Consider the following 12,702-nt stretch of genomic DNA (forward strand, 5'->3'; position numbering starts at 1 on the left):
CCCTCCCTCGTTAGCCAGCTGCTGCTCCTGCCTCCGGTCTGCTTATTCCCGCCATAGCTACTGGAGGAGCTCGTGTCCGATTCGATTGTCTGTCTCTACCATCGCCATTTCAATTTGCAGATTCTTAATTCTGAATGCAAATGCCTCAGCAGCTATGCTTGAATTTGCCAAGATTTTCGCAGCTGTTCCAGATTCCAGTAATCAAGTTTCCCCTGTAATCCCTAATAAGTGATGCCGATGCTGCAATTCCTGTTCTTCCATCATACGCTGCGTCAACATTAACCCTTACTCAATCTTTAGGCGGCGCTTTCCAGGTAACTTGCCTGTTGGATTATTAGTTGCCCTGTTGAATTCTGCTTCCAACTTTTTTGCTCTCATAATTGCTGGTTCTGGATTAATTTCTATATTTTGAAATATGAACTGGTTTCTAGTCTTCCACACCGTCCAGCTAAGAAAGCCTATGTTACTGATTAAGAACTAAGAACACTATTCCATTTAATTGTAGCTAAAGAGGGAAACTCCTAATGAACCAGGTTCACCAACTTTTATTATGTACTTATGTACGATCCCTTATTTACTCCGTGATGTCCCTCATTAGGTTCATATTATCTTCGGTAGCAGCAATGCTCTCTGGATCTCTTGCCACAACAAGGAAGATATCAACTTGGCCTCCGTTCTCTCAGAGAATAAAGCAAACAGGTGCTTTTCATTAATATTTACCAAGTTTGTAGAAGTTTGGTTTTCTATCACCTTGATTGTTGCATCTAAGAAGGAGAATAATTATGCCAACTTTGATGTTTTTGTTTGTTATTGATTTGAATGGATGCAATTTCATGTTTGATTGTGTTATGTATGGATTAAAACTGGCAGAAAATGAGATTGTCCAGATGTTTCGTTTGCCTAATTCCCGAGAAGAAAAGCTTAGCTTTCCCATGGAAGGAGGATGTGATTCGAGGAATGGCCATAACGCTCGCATATTGGATGAGAGATTCATTAGGATCTTGAAAATATTTAAATGGGGACCCGATGCAGAAAAGGCATTGGAAGTGCTGAAAATGAAGGTCAATGCTCGCTTGGTTCGTGAGGTTCTGAAGGTAGATGTTGAGGTAAATGTTAAGATTCAGTTCTTTAAGTGGGCTGGGAAGAGAAGGAACTTTGAACATGATTCAACCACTTACATGGCTTTGATACGCTGCTTGGATGAACACGGATTCACTGGTGAACTGTGGAAGACTATACAAGACATGATTAAAAGTTCATGTCCAATCAGACCTACAGCAAGCACTTACAACTCCGTTATCTTGATGTTGATTCAAGAGGGGCATCACGAGAAAGTGCATGAGCTGTATAATGAAATGTGCAGTGAGGGTCACTGCTTCCCTGATACTATTACATATAACGCACTTATATCAGCATTTGCAAAGCTAAATCGCGGTGACTCTGCTGTTAGATTATTTGATGAGATGAAGGAGAATGGATTGCAACCAACTGAAAAAATTTATACAACTTTGATGGGGATATACTTTAAGTCAGGTAAGGTTGATGAAGCTTTGGGCCTGGTCCTGGAGATGAGAACACAACGTTGTTCCCCAACTGTTTTTACTTATACAGAACTCATAAGAGGATTGGGGAAATCTGGGAGGGTTGATGACGCATACAGCGTATACAAGAATATGCTGAAAGATAGTTGTAGACCTGATGTTGTTTTGATGAATAATTTGATTAACATCCTGGGCAGATCAAATCGCTTAAAGGATGCTATTAAGCTTTTTGAGGACATGAAATTGCTGGATTGCACCCCAAATGTTGTGACATATAATACCATTATTAAATCATTATTTGATGCCAGGGCTCCACCCTCCGAGGCTTCTTTGTGGCTTGAGAGGATGAAAAAAGAGGGAGTAGTCCCAAGTTCATTTACCTATTCAATTCTCATCGACGGTTTCTGCAAAACAAATCAACTGGAGAAGGCTTTGTTGCTTCTTGAGGAGATGGATGAAAAAGGGTTCCCACCCTGTCCTGCTGCCTACTGCAGCCTGATCAATAGCCTTGGAAAAGCAAAACGCTATGAGGCCGCAAATGAACTGTTCCAGGAATTGAAAGAGAACTGCGGACGTTCAAGTGCTCGTGTCTATGCTGTGATGATTAAACATTTCGGAAAATGCGGTCGACTCAACGAAGCCATCAATCTCTTTAACGAGATGAAAAAACTCGGATGCGCTCCAGATGTTTATGCTTATAATGCTCTCATGTCTGGGATGGTGAGAGTAGACATGATGGATGAAGCTCTTTCTCTCTTTAGGGCCATGGAAGAACATGGTTGCACCCCGGATGTAAATTCGCATAATATAATCTTAAATGGCTTAGCTAGAACAGGTGGCCCAAAGCGCGCAATGGAAATGCTTAACAAAATGAAGGCTTCTGCTACTAATAAGCCAGATGCAGTTTCTTACAACACCGTTCTTGGTTGTCTCAGCAGAGCAGGTCAGTTTGAAGAAGCTGCAAAACTTATGAAAGAAATGAGTTCACTTGGATTTCAGTATGACCTTATCACTTACTCATCAATACTTGAGGCAGTTGGTAAGGTTGATGAAGATTCCAATATACTAGACTCTTGAAATCAACCTGCTATAACATTTGTTGTAATTTATTTTATATTATATATACACACCTTGCATAAGAGAAAATGTCTTGCAGCTTTAGCTAAGTCTTACCTACTTTATTCAAGGTTTTAAGTTCTCTTGCTTCGGTAAATATATTGCTCCTCCTTCTTAACCCGTAGTCTGTGATGTTTAAAACCATTTGATAAATGAATTTGATTCAATTGAACTGGAGTTGGATCCTTTTTTTTCTTGGATAATGGTTATCAATGATGTTTACTTCTCAATACTTTGCACAGTTCTTTTTCTTGAGACACGTTGAACTGAATAAAAAAAATTTTTTTTTACTAAAAATAGAGAGACTCGAACCTACGATCTCTTAGGTGAGTACATCATTTGAAATATAATTCATTCCCCATAGTGAATAAAATTTTCAGTGGCCAAAGCATAACTAATATAACTATTTAAAAGAAAAAAAAGTAATAATTTAATTATTATCTCAATACTTTAAATGACTATATATCAATACCTAATAAATTAGAGTTTGGCAAGGGTTTATAAAGAATTGGAGATCTAGTGTATGAAAATTGAAAATTGAAAATTGAAAAGGGTGGGGTGGGGGGTACTAAAAATGAATTAAATCTTATAGAATATGAGCATAAATTCTGATTTATGATTTATCTCTCTTAAAAAAAAAACATAATTATGTAAATACATTGTCATAAAGTTGAATCTTAAAAACAGAAAATTAATTTTACAGTTTTACTAGTTGATAATAGTAGATTAGTAGTATTTAAGAGGATAACTATCAAAAGAAACTTAAGGAGATACTAATAAGTAATAATTGATTTTTTTTTAATGGGATAGTTGATTAACCTAGTGTTTCCATTTCTCATAGAAGAGCAGAAGAGAAGAAGAAAAGAAAAGGACCCTTTCGTTTTTTGAAAATAAAAAATAAAAAAAAATTGGAAAAGGAAGCTTGTTTTGTTTTTGAGTTCACACCGAGAATATCACCAACCACAGTCGCTACCAACATGAGTTGACTCCCTCGATAGCACAAAATCATGGAGTGAACTACCAACTCACAAAACAGAACAAGGCATACTTTGTGTTTGTGTTTATGTCTGAGTGAAGTGGCACCCCAAAATAATGGCCTTTATGGCGGGGAGTTCCTTCCTCCCCTATCATTTACCCTCTTCTTCTTTAGCTCCCAGAAGGTTCCGATCCTCGTGCTACTTGCGCCAACAACAGCAACAGCATGATCCGATCTGCAGAAAGAGAGCATTTTTGTTGATGGGCTTCGCTGTTCTTCCACTTCTCCCATTCAAGAATACCCCAGCTCTTTCTCTTCAATCACCCAGTAAGTAATTTCCCTTGTTCCCAACTTTTCCATTTCCCTTAATATTAATTTTGGGGTTTCAAGTTGAAAGTTTTCACCCATACTTTGACATTTGTTGTTTGTATTTTTCTTGAGCATTGTTGATGTGTTTGTGGCAAATTTGTAACAGAAGAAAGTGAGGTGAAGGCACAGGATGATGACAAGAACATGGAGGTCCGATTGCTTTTGTGTTCAGATACTATACTCTTGTTTGAATAGTTAACTGTCCCCCTTGCTTGTTCTAAACTGTGTAGAAATGATTCTATCTTACTACAGACGGCACCTGAAACAGACAAGCCATCAAATTCATCTTTTATGTCACCGCTGGCTGTAATAGGAATACTTTCTTCTGCTATGGTGGGTGCTCTCTATGCATCTGCTCAGAAAGAGAATTCCTCGGCTGTTATAGTGATTGAAATGGTAAGTATTTATTGGAAATGAAAAAAGGTATCTTGCCAAAGAAACTCATGCAGAAATTAAGGGAAATGAGTAAGTATTCTTCCTTGTTATCCTGCTATTGAAGTAACAGCATCGACTGATTTTTGTTTGGTTTTGAATGCTTAACTTTTTCTGTGAATGTATTGTTTTGAGTGTATTTGTTTATTTAGCTTTTGAGTCGTGTGTATACTTGATTGTCAATGTGAGCAGTTGCGCCGCGAACTGAAGGAAAAGGATGAGATGATTGTTTCCTTAAAGAGGAACTATGAATCAAAGTTACTGAATGAGCAGGAGGAACAAGTGAAGCTTCTTGGAAAGGCAAAGGAAGAGCAGCAATCTTTGATGAACCAATTACAATCTGCAAACAGCACCGTCAGCCGCTTAGGGCAGGAGCTAAAAAGTGAGAAAAATTTGATTGGGGAGCTGAAGAGTCAAGTTGACAGTCTTGAAACTGAGCTATCGGAGACTAATGCAGACAAGTTGGATCTTGAAATCAGTTTGAAGGAAAAGATAGACTCTATTGGACATCTACAAAAGAGAATTGATCTGTTAAGTTTGGATCTCAAGGACAAAGAAGATACTGTTCAAAGTCTCAACTCATCCCTTGAAGAAAAGGAGTTGGAATTGAGCAATTTGAATTCTGTCTACGAGCAAACCAAGGATGACTTATCCAACGTTCAGCTTCAGATTCGAGGGTTGAAAGACGAACTACTAAAGAGCCAAGAGGAATTGGAAGCCAAAGATTCTGCCGTGAATGAACTAAATTCAACAATAACTTCCTTGACTGTTGAAAACCACGATTCTAAGAGTAAGTATAAGATCATGGAAAAGGAATACAATGACCTAAAGTTGACTGTTGAAACAAAGGCTGCTTTGGATGCTAAGGCTCTAAAAGAAAAAGAAGAGGAGCTTCATCAGCTAAAGGATCAACTTGAACTTGCCACAGATGAATTAAGCAGAAACCAAGCCACCATTAAGGATTTATCCCAAGAAAGAGAGGTTTTGAAGGAATCTCTGGAAAATGAATCTAAGAAAGTGAATAACTTGAAGTTCGAACTTCAAATCGTTCAGGAGAATCTTGGAAAATCAAGAACCGAGTCAGCTGAATTGGAAAAATATCTGACTGAATCAAACAAAATGAACAATGAGCTTGTAGTTGAGGCCTCTAAACTTTCATCTGAGCTCATTGAAGTTAGAGAGTCACTACAGAGTAGGCTTGATGATGCAAAACGTGAGGCGGAATTGCTAGCCAGTGAACTTGCAACAGCAAAGAAACAATTGAAGCAAGTTGAAGCAGAGCTGCAAAGCGTGTCCGATGAACTGAAGGCTGCTCTGGAGAGCCGTGATAGCCTACAAAGAGAATTAGCTGACATCTACAAAAAGGCTGAAACCACATCTGAGGATTTGAATGAAGAAAGGAAGTTAGTCACTTCACTGAACAATGATCTAGAAGCTTTGGAGAAGCAAGTCTCGAAAGACAAGAAGGCTCGGGAAACTCTTGAAATGGCCCTGCAGGAGGCTACCAAATCACTGGACGAAATGAACAGAAACACTCTGATTCTTTCTGATGAACTAGAGAGAGCTAAATCTCTTATATCTGGTCTTGAAAATGAGAAGGAGGTGATTTACAAGTCCCTTAAAGAACAAAGAAATGCATACAAAGTGGCTCAGGAAAACATGGAGGATGCACATAGCCTCATCATGAGACTTGGGAAGGAGAGAGAGAATTTGGAGAACAGAAAGAAGAAATTGGAGGAAGAACTGGCTTTAGCAAAGGGTGAGATATTGCGCTTGAGGAGTAGAGTCAGCAGCTTAAAATCACAAGTTGAAGATAACAATAATGAGCAAGTGCAGAAGAAAGATGAAAGTGAAAGCAAGGTCACTGTTGATGGCAGGAAGAATTTCAGAAGAAGAAAGGCTAACCCCCAATAACTTAGGAGAATGATACTATTACTTTGTGATAAATTTTCATGTGAGGAAGTTGATGTTGTTGTACTTTATTCTGGCTTTGGCTTCATGCAATTTCAAGCATTTTCATTTGGCAATAAAAATTTATGTAGAGAGAAATTGAAGTTAGATACTTAGATCTTTCTTTTTTTTTTTTCCTTTTTTTTTATTTTTTGCTTGAAAAAGATCAAGCTTGTCGTTTTGTTGATATCCATTATCCAAAACGATCAATTTTAAGTAGAAACGACACATGGAACTGCCTAGCTGAGCTCAAATTTTTAATTTCTTTTTGTTTTTCAAAATTCTCATTCTTTTATCTCGCAATTTGTTTGCAATTTTGCTCCTTGAATCTCACTGTTTCACACTTTCACCTCATCTCGGAATATTCGCAGAAAGTAGGAATCTTCTCTCCCCGTTTGTTCAAATTACCGAAATTCCGATTGCTGCTGTGTTTCCAATCTGATCTGAGTGCCCATGACGCGGAGGTTTGATCTCGAAAGATGTTACCCACATAGCTGGGTTTTCTAAATTTCATTCCTTTTTGTTCATATTAGTAGAATTGGAGATGGTGGAAGTTAGTGCAATGCAATAATAGTTCAGGGATATTATTGGGGTTTCTCCAATTGGGGATTTTTTTTAGGATTCAGGGTTTGGAGTTCAGTAATAATGTTCTATGGTGCGGTGGTGTGGGACCCTTGGCTCATTCTTGCTCAGATTGTATGCTTTCAATGCTTGTACTACGTCACTCTCGGCTTCTTCTTGGCCATACTCGTTGGAACTCGCGTCTCAAGAATGACCCTCGTTTATTTCTTCGATTTCGTTACAGTCACTACCTCCACCTTCACCGGCTGGTGTGTCATTGCCTCCTTTATCCTCACCTCAATTTCAGGGTACGCATTTTAATCTGCTTAATTGTGATTATTAAGTTATTTTGGGTTTTGTGTACTTTAGGGTTGTGAATTGAACTCTTTTGTTGCTCAAAGGTTTGGTTTTTATTTAATGCAGGGCAGTGTATATGCTTTATGTGATTGAAAGGGCAAAGAAATGCTTGGATTTTTCGGTTACACTCTACATAGTTCATAGCTTTATATGCATTGTGTATGGTGGCTGGCCTTCTTCCATAACTTGGTGGATTGTGAATGGTATTGGAATTGCAATGATGGCTCTGCTAGGGGAATATCTCTGCATCAGGCGCGAACTTCGCGAGATACCAATAACACGATATCGTTCGAGTAAGCAACTTTCTTCTTTACAGATGTTTGGCCAGCTAATTGGATGTGGCAATGGTTTTAAACTGCAATCTTGGTTGTGGTTGTGGAGCACAATTTTAAACTTGTTCTGTGCAAGTTTTGTATGATTTCTTACTTTTGTGTTCTTTGCAGATGCTTGATTGGCATATGTAACTTCAGCATTGAAGTCAAGAGAAAGCCTTGTCTTGCTGGTTGTTAAGACCCTTTGGTAAGTTCTCAATCTGTTCAAGAAAGAGAAAGACAGAGTTATTAGGAGCAGCTCTTAGTATTTATGCATTTGTTCTGTATTTGGGAAACAAATGAAAGATCATGAATGGTTTCTTACAATTGCAATTTGATGAGCCTTGTCTCTGAGAAGAAAGACTAGAATAGTTGACAGAATAACTGTTGTCAAGGGAGCAGCTGCTGAAACCCAAAATAGTTTTGGTTTCCTCAAGCTCTGCAGAAATTATTGAGAATTTTCAGAACTTAAAGAGGTAAATGAATTGCAAAAGAAAACAATAGTTGTATATAGTTGTCCCCAAGAACTTTTGGATATGTTTAAAATTTTGGAAATATAGGTCAATTTTGTGTCATATAAGTTTAGTTGTTTTTTGTCTTTTTGATAAACTTTTAAATGTTTTGCTAGCTTATTGATCTTCATCTGTATGATTTTCACTATTACTTGTTGAAATAAAGTCCCAATTTGTAAGATATCATACATAACTCAGAAATAAGAAATCTTAAAAGTATTAATGGCCGGCAAATGTATTACTTGAAGTCAAATAGAAGGAGCCGAAAACCATATTTCCACTCTTTCTTCTTTGTTTTTTCTCTTCCATTACAAGTTCTACTCATTTTCTCTGCCAGAATTAAATCATCAAAACATCTCTCTTGGATGCTTTTTTTTTTTCCCTTTCTGCTTTCTTTGCTCGAAACAAGAGCACTTCTAGCATGCAAAAAACTCCAAATGTTCTAAAAGTTTGATGGTTTCTACGTCGTCTATTTCCTGCGTCCCAGAACACCATTTATGAACAATCAAGGCTCCGCTTTCCAGGATGATGAAATGTCAGCCACAGCTTCTCCGACTGTGAGATAAACACCTTTCAATCCAAAAGAATCCAAAACTGTTGATGTATGTAACTTTTCCATCACACTCCCAATAGGATTTGCTAATACAAGCTGCAGTAGATGATTGTAATGTAGACATTAGAAACAAAATTTTGATAGCATTTTTTTAGACCACCTTCAATGTATCCATCAGTCTATGTACCTGAAGTGATCTTTTCTCCAGCATCTTTCTAAGTTCACATAATGTGTCAAGGCCACTTGTGTCTATGGCTGTTACAGCTGACAAAACATAATTATTTGTTTAGTGAAACTCTGCCTAAACATTAGATAATTAACTAGTACTTAGCCAGTAAGCTCCAACGGAATCTGTACCTGTCATGTCTAAAATTATGCACTTCAATGAACTTCTGTTATTTGCTTTTGTACACTCTTCCTCTTCGCGAACCCATCTCAGGATCCTGTGGAAGGAAAAGCTCTCAAATCAATCATTCCATCATGAATTCATTCAGTGCCTCTGACATATCCTAGCTCTATTCTGAATTATACCAAAGAAGAAATATCCTTTACAAACCTTTCTTGAAGGTAAGTTGAATTGGCAAAATAGATTGGAGACTCAACAGCCAAAATGAGAAATGAAGGAACTCTTAAAGCTTCTTTGTATTGGTTTACGTTGTGGAATATTTGTGTTCCTGGTATATTCCCCAAAACCAAAGTGTTTGGTCGAGAAACATGAAGCAGAATCTTGAAGACTGATATTGCAACCTGAAGGTTTTGGTTAAGTAAGATGGTATTAATCACATTGAACAACATTTTCATGCAATGTGTATATATTCTTCAGGAACAGATTAACGAATTATGAGCTCACCGCTATGCCGAGGCCTAAAGGCACTGAAATGAACAGAACCCCGAAAAAGGAGCACACACAGGCCAAGAAATCAAGTTTGTCAACCTTCCACAGCTTATATGCACCTTGATAATCTATCAGGCCAATCACTGCAGTGATGATAATGGCTGCTAGGACAACATTTGGGGTATAGTAGAAGAGTGGCACGAGAAATAGAAGGGTAACAAGAACTGCCGCAGCCATGATTATGTTTGAAACTGCTGTTTGTGCTCCAGCGTTATAGTTAACAGCGGATCGAGAAAAGGACCCTGCAAGTACATTTTTGTCTCTTTAAATAGGGATGGAGATTTTCTCAAAATTGTTGCTTCTTAGATCATTTATAGCAGATTGAAATAAGAAGGAATTCAGTACCTGTTGTGACATAGCATGAAGAACATGAACCAGCTATATTCATAAGACCAATGGCCATCATTTCTTTGTTTCCATCAACCTGGTAGTTCTTCAGTGATGCAAATGTTCTACCTACTGCAATTCCTTCCTGAAATAGATAGAAATAGGAGAGTAAGTGAAAGTTAAATAAAGTGGCGAATATAGAATGAAATCGATAATCTTTTGTAACCAACAGTTTTTCTAGTTTTTAGTCAGCTTACTGTGAGAGATAAGAGTCCTGTGACTATGCCAGTTTTGATAGCAAGAGCCAAGTAAGCGCCATTGAAGAATAACATGTTTGAAGATGGTGGATTAAGACCCTTTGATAAGTTCCCAATCTGTCCAAGAAAAGAAAGAGACAGAGTTATTAGGAGCAGCCCTTAGTATTTATGTATTTGTTCTGTATTATGGAAACAAATGAAAGATCATGAATGATTTCTTACAATTGCAATTTGATGAGCCTTATGTCTGAGAAGAAAGACTAGAATAGTTGACAGAATAACTGATGTCAAGGGAGCAGCTGCTGAAACCCAAAATAGTTTTGGTTTCCTCAAGCTCTGCAGAAATTATGGAGAATTTTCAGAACTTAAAGAGGTAAATGAATGGCAAAGAAACAACAATGGCATGTATATAATTGTGTTTAAGCAAGATAGGAAAATTTACAATGTGTCTTGTTATCAGCAAGAAGGCCAAGAAGCCAAATCCGAGTACAATTGTTTGCCATGACCACTGCACAAATTGTTCAAATATTTCAGTGAACATGCATGTATATAAGATTACACTTGCATTCACAACAGAGTTAAAGAAAAAGAATAAAGAGAACAACATGTTTTACTCTCCAAAGAAAAATGTTTTGGAATCTAATTCTCTCTTGCAATTCTTTACAAAAACATATCTCAAAAAAAGAGATGTCTTTGTCGTAGCAATCTTGGAGTGTTAAAGAATAAGTGCCATTAGAATGTTTGAGAGAGTTTAGTAGTGGAAAATTATTAGCCTTGAGTCATTGACCTTAAGAAGATGCAAAGCAGCTAAAGACCTCGTGTCTTTGCTTAAAAACAGATTGAAGAACCGGAATTATTTGCATCTTGTTGGTGAAGTGCACTATTCCGAGCAACCCTTTCAGCTGCTGCAGAGAAACTATGATGGCTGCACCTGCCATGAATCCCAACAGTGTTGCCTTGGATAGAAAATCAATCACAAATCCTAACCTGTTTGTTTACATATATTAATCAATTCAACCATGATTAATAAAACAGAGGAGGATGCATGCATGAATTAGAATGAGTACCTTAATATACCGAGTGAAGCTTGAAATAAACCAGCAAAGAAAGTGGCAGTGAAAGCCAGTTTCAGATACAGAATTGGATTCTGCGTGCACGAAACTTGCTCACTAAGCATTGATCCCATAACCAAAGACGCAATTGAAACCGGTCCAACACCAAGATGTCTAGAACTCCCAAGCAGTGAATATATCAATGGTGGCACAAAGCTTGAATCTGCATCATAGTTAATGTGTGTAACCATATTTATATACTTAACAGTTTACAATAATAATTCAATAATGCAACTGAGAAACGATAATGAATACTAACATAATCCAACAATAGGTGGCAGGTTTGCAAGCTTTGCATAACTTATTCCCTGAAACAGAAACACAAGTTAGTTCAAATATATGTAGGTACATATATATATAGTAGTATGAAGCATTAACATTAGCGAACGCAAAGTTGTTACCTGAGGGATGGCGAGGCTGGCAATGGTGAGGCCGGAGATGGTGTCGGAGCGGAGAAGGGAAATGGTGTAGGTGGGGGCCCAGTGGAAAATGGGGAAGAAGTACTGAAGAGCCAAGAGGAGCTTCATGAAGCATGGTTGATTCTTGAAGCGGTGGAGAGGGTCGTCGGGGAAGAAGATTTCAGAGAGTCTTTGCCTGAGTTTCTGGAGAGTGGTTCTCTCAGGTGGAAGCTCTACTCTGTGGATTTCAAGAGATGGTGGCATTGATGATGGCATTGAGATTTTGATGGTGGTGGTGGTTTGGCCATTATGGGAATCGAAGTGCTCAACTCTGTTGGAGTTCACACCCATTATTCCTCTCTCTCTCTCTCTCTCTCTCTCTCTCTCTGTTCTTAGTTGGTTTTGTCTGAGAAACACACACTGCAATGGTGGCTATTTATAAGGAAGGGAAGAGAAGAAAGAAACATGGCAATGGCAGTGGCATTGGCAGGTGTATCATGTTCTTTATCACTGGCTACTATTTACAAGCTTGTAGGGGCATTTTCGTCACTTCACTCCCATTCAAATTTTACAATGATATACGGACACTAATACAAACACCGGACAAACAACACCCGAATTTAAAATTTGTATAAGACATATGAACATGATATATATATATAAGACTAGACATGGATGATATTTAGATATGTTTAAACGTATTTAAAGAAATTTTTATTTTTATTTTTATTTTTATTAAGACACAGTCTAACACAAAAACATATGGGTATCGAACATTATTAAAAATCAGTTTTATAGATATGTCTAATCATATAATACTAGATTAACTAAAATAACTAATTTTTAGTTTACATGGTTAGTTGCTAAAAAATCATAAATGATTAAATAATTCTATAAAGTATTGTTACTATATCAAAATTAAAAGCGTATCTTATTTTATATAAGTTGTCTTTATTAAATGCTATTATATTCTTTAATACACATTAATGTATGTAATTATAAAATTATAAAATTAATTTTTTTATTAAATGTGTA

The 12,702-nt window shown here is 37.3% G+C and overlaps 4 protein-coding genes and 1 long non-coding RNA gene across 6 annotated transcripts; 3 read left to right on the top strand and 2 right to left on the bottom strand.

The window, feature by feature from the left end:
* The first annotated feature begins 7 nt into the window (after nucleotides 1–7).
* On the top strand, nucleotides 8–2,887 carry LOC107459895 (pentatricopeptide repeat-containing protein At3g16010). The gene is made up of 3 exons (XM_016078201.3): nucleotides 8–314; nucleotides 599–699; nucleotides 871–2,887. Exons 2-3 carry the CDS (start codon nucleotides 624–626, stop codon nucleotides 2,616–2,618), a joined length of 1,824 nt encoding a protein of 607 aa, XP_015933687.1. The 5' UTR covers nucleotides 8–314; nucleotides 599–623; the 3' UTR covers nucleotides 2,619–2,887.
* A 617-nt stretch (nucleotides 2,888–3,504) lies between these two features.
* LOC107459674 (MAR-binding filament-like protein 1-1) lies at nucleotides 3,505–6,494 on the top strand. Of its 2 annotated transcripts, none has more exons than XM_016077893.3 (4): nucleotides 3,505–3,960; nucleotides 4,109–4,152; nucleotides 4,255–4,398; nucleotides 4,627–6,494. In XM_016077893.3, exons 1-4 carry the CDS (start codon nucleotides 3,750–3,752, stop codon nucleotides 6,346–6,348), a joined length of 2,121 nt encoding a protein of 706 aa, XP_015933379.1. In that variant the 5' UTR covers nucleotides 3,505–3,749; the 3' UTR covers nucleotides 6,349–6,494. The 2 variants fall into 2 exon arrangements, with proteins under 2 accessions (XP_015933379.1, XP_020983842.1); XM_021128183.2 differs by having other exon boundaries at nucleotides 4,112–4,152.
* A 127-nt stretch (nucleotides 6,495–6,621) lies between these two features.
* On the top strand, nucleotides 6,622–8,332 carry LOC107459676 (uncharacterized). Its single transcript, XM_021128184.2, has 3 exons — nucleotides 6,622–7,253; nucleotides 7,369–7,595; nucleotides 7,746–8,332. The coding sequence occupies exons 1-3, from the start codon at nucleotides 7,030–7,032 to the stop codon at nucleotides 7,751–7,753; spliced, it is 459 nt and encodes a 152-aa protein (XP_020983843.1). The 5' UTR covers nucleotides 6,622–7,029; the 3' UTR covers nucleotides 7,754–8,332.
* LOC127740658 (uncharacterized) lies at nucleotides 7,816–8,493 on the bottom strand. Its single transcript, XR_008001426.1, has 3 exons — nucleotides 8,368–8,493; nucleotides 7,939–8,052; nucleotides 7,816–7,834 (listed from the first exon to the last, which is right to left on the bottom strand). It is a non-coding gene; the product is annotated as an uncharacterized LOC127740658 (long non-coding RNA).
* Nucleotide 8,494: 1 nt separating this feature from the next.
* LOC107459675 (probable sulfate transporter 3.4) lies at nucleotides 8,495–12,059 on the bottom strand. Its single transcript, XM_016077894.3, has 13 exons — nucleotides 11,671–12,059; nucleotides 11,529–11,577; nucleotides 11,225–11,432; nucleotides 10,973–11,144; nucleotides 10,600–10,665; nucleotides 10,380–10,493; nucleotides 10,158–10,274; nucleotides 9,919–10,045; nucleotides 9,529–9,815; nucleotides 9,235–9,425; nucleotides 9,036–9,121; nucleotides 8,866–8,942; nucleotides 8,495–8,774 (listed from the first exon to the last, which is right to left on the bottom strand). The coding sequence occupies exons 1-13, from the start codon at nucleotides 12,016–12,018 to the stop codon at nucleotides 8,631–8,633; spliced, it is 1,986 nt and encodes a 661-aa protein (XP_015933380.1). The 5' UTR covers nucleotides 12,019–12,059; the 3' UTR covers nucleotides 8,495–8,630.
* Between the last annotated feature and the right edge of the window lie 643 nt (nucleotides 12,060–12,702).

This window comes from Arachis duranensis, chromosome 7 (genome assembly GCF_000817695.3).
Source record: "Arachis duranensis cultivar V14167 chromosome 7, aradu.V14167.gnm2.J7QH, whole genome shotgun sequence".
Classification (NCBI taxonomy): Eukaryota; Viridiplantae; Streptophyta; class Magnoliopsida; order Fabales; family Fabaceae; genus Arachis; species Arachis duranensis.

Bases quoted from the DNA above. Each gene is read 5' to 3' on its own strand.
- LOC107459676 (XM_021128184.2), top strand. From the start codon at position 7,030: ATGTTCTATGGTGCGGTGGTGTGGGACCCTTGGCTCATTCTTGCTCAG. The intron at 7,254-7,368 runs GTACGCATTTTA...TATTTAATGCAG, and splicing joins ATCCTCACCTCAATTTCAGG to GGCAGTGTATATGCTTTATG.
- LOC107459674 (XM_016077893.3), top strand. From the start codon at position 3,750: ATGGCCTTTATGGCGGGGAGTTCCTTCCTCCCCTATCATTTACCCTCT. The intron at 3,961-4,108 runs GTAAGTAATTTC...AATTTGTAACAG, and splicing joins TCTTTCTCTTCAATCACCCA to AAGAAAGTGAGGTGAAGGCA. The intron at 4,399-4,626 runs GTAAGTATTTAT...CAATGTGAGCAG, and splicing joins CTGTTATAGTGATTGAAATG to TTGCGCCGCGAACTGAAGGA.
- LOC107459895 (XM_016078201.3), top strand. From the start codon at position 624: ATGCTCTCTGGATCTCTTGCCACAACAAGGAAGATATCAACTTGGCCT. The intron at 700-870 runs GTGCTTTTCATT...TAAAACTGGCAG, and splicing joins TCAGAGAATAAAGCAAACAG to AAAATGAGATTGTCCAGATG.
- LOC107459675 (XM_016077894.3), bottom strand. From the start codon at position 12,018: ATGGGTGTGAACTCCAACAGAGTTGAGCACTTCGATTCCCATAATGGC. The intron at 9,426-9,528 runs GTGAGCTCATAA...CAAAACCTTCAG, and splicing joins CTTTAGGCCTCGGCATAGCG to GTTGCAATATCAGTCTTCAA. The intron at 8,943-9,035 runs GTACAGATTCCG...ATGTTTTGTCAG, and splicing joins CATAATTTTAGACATGACAG to CTGTAACAGCCATAGACACA.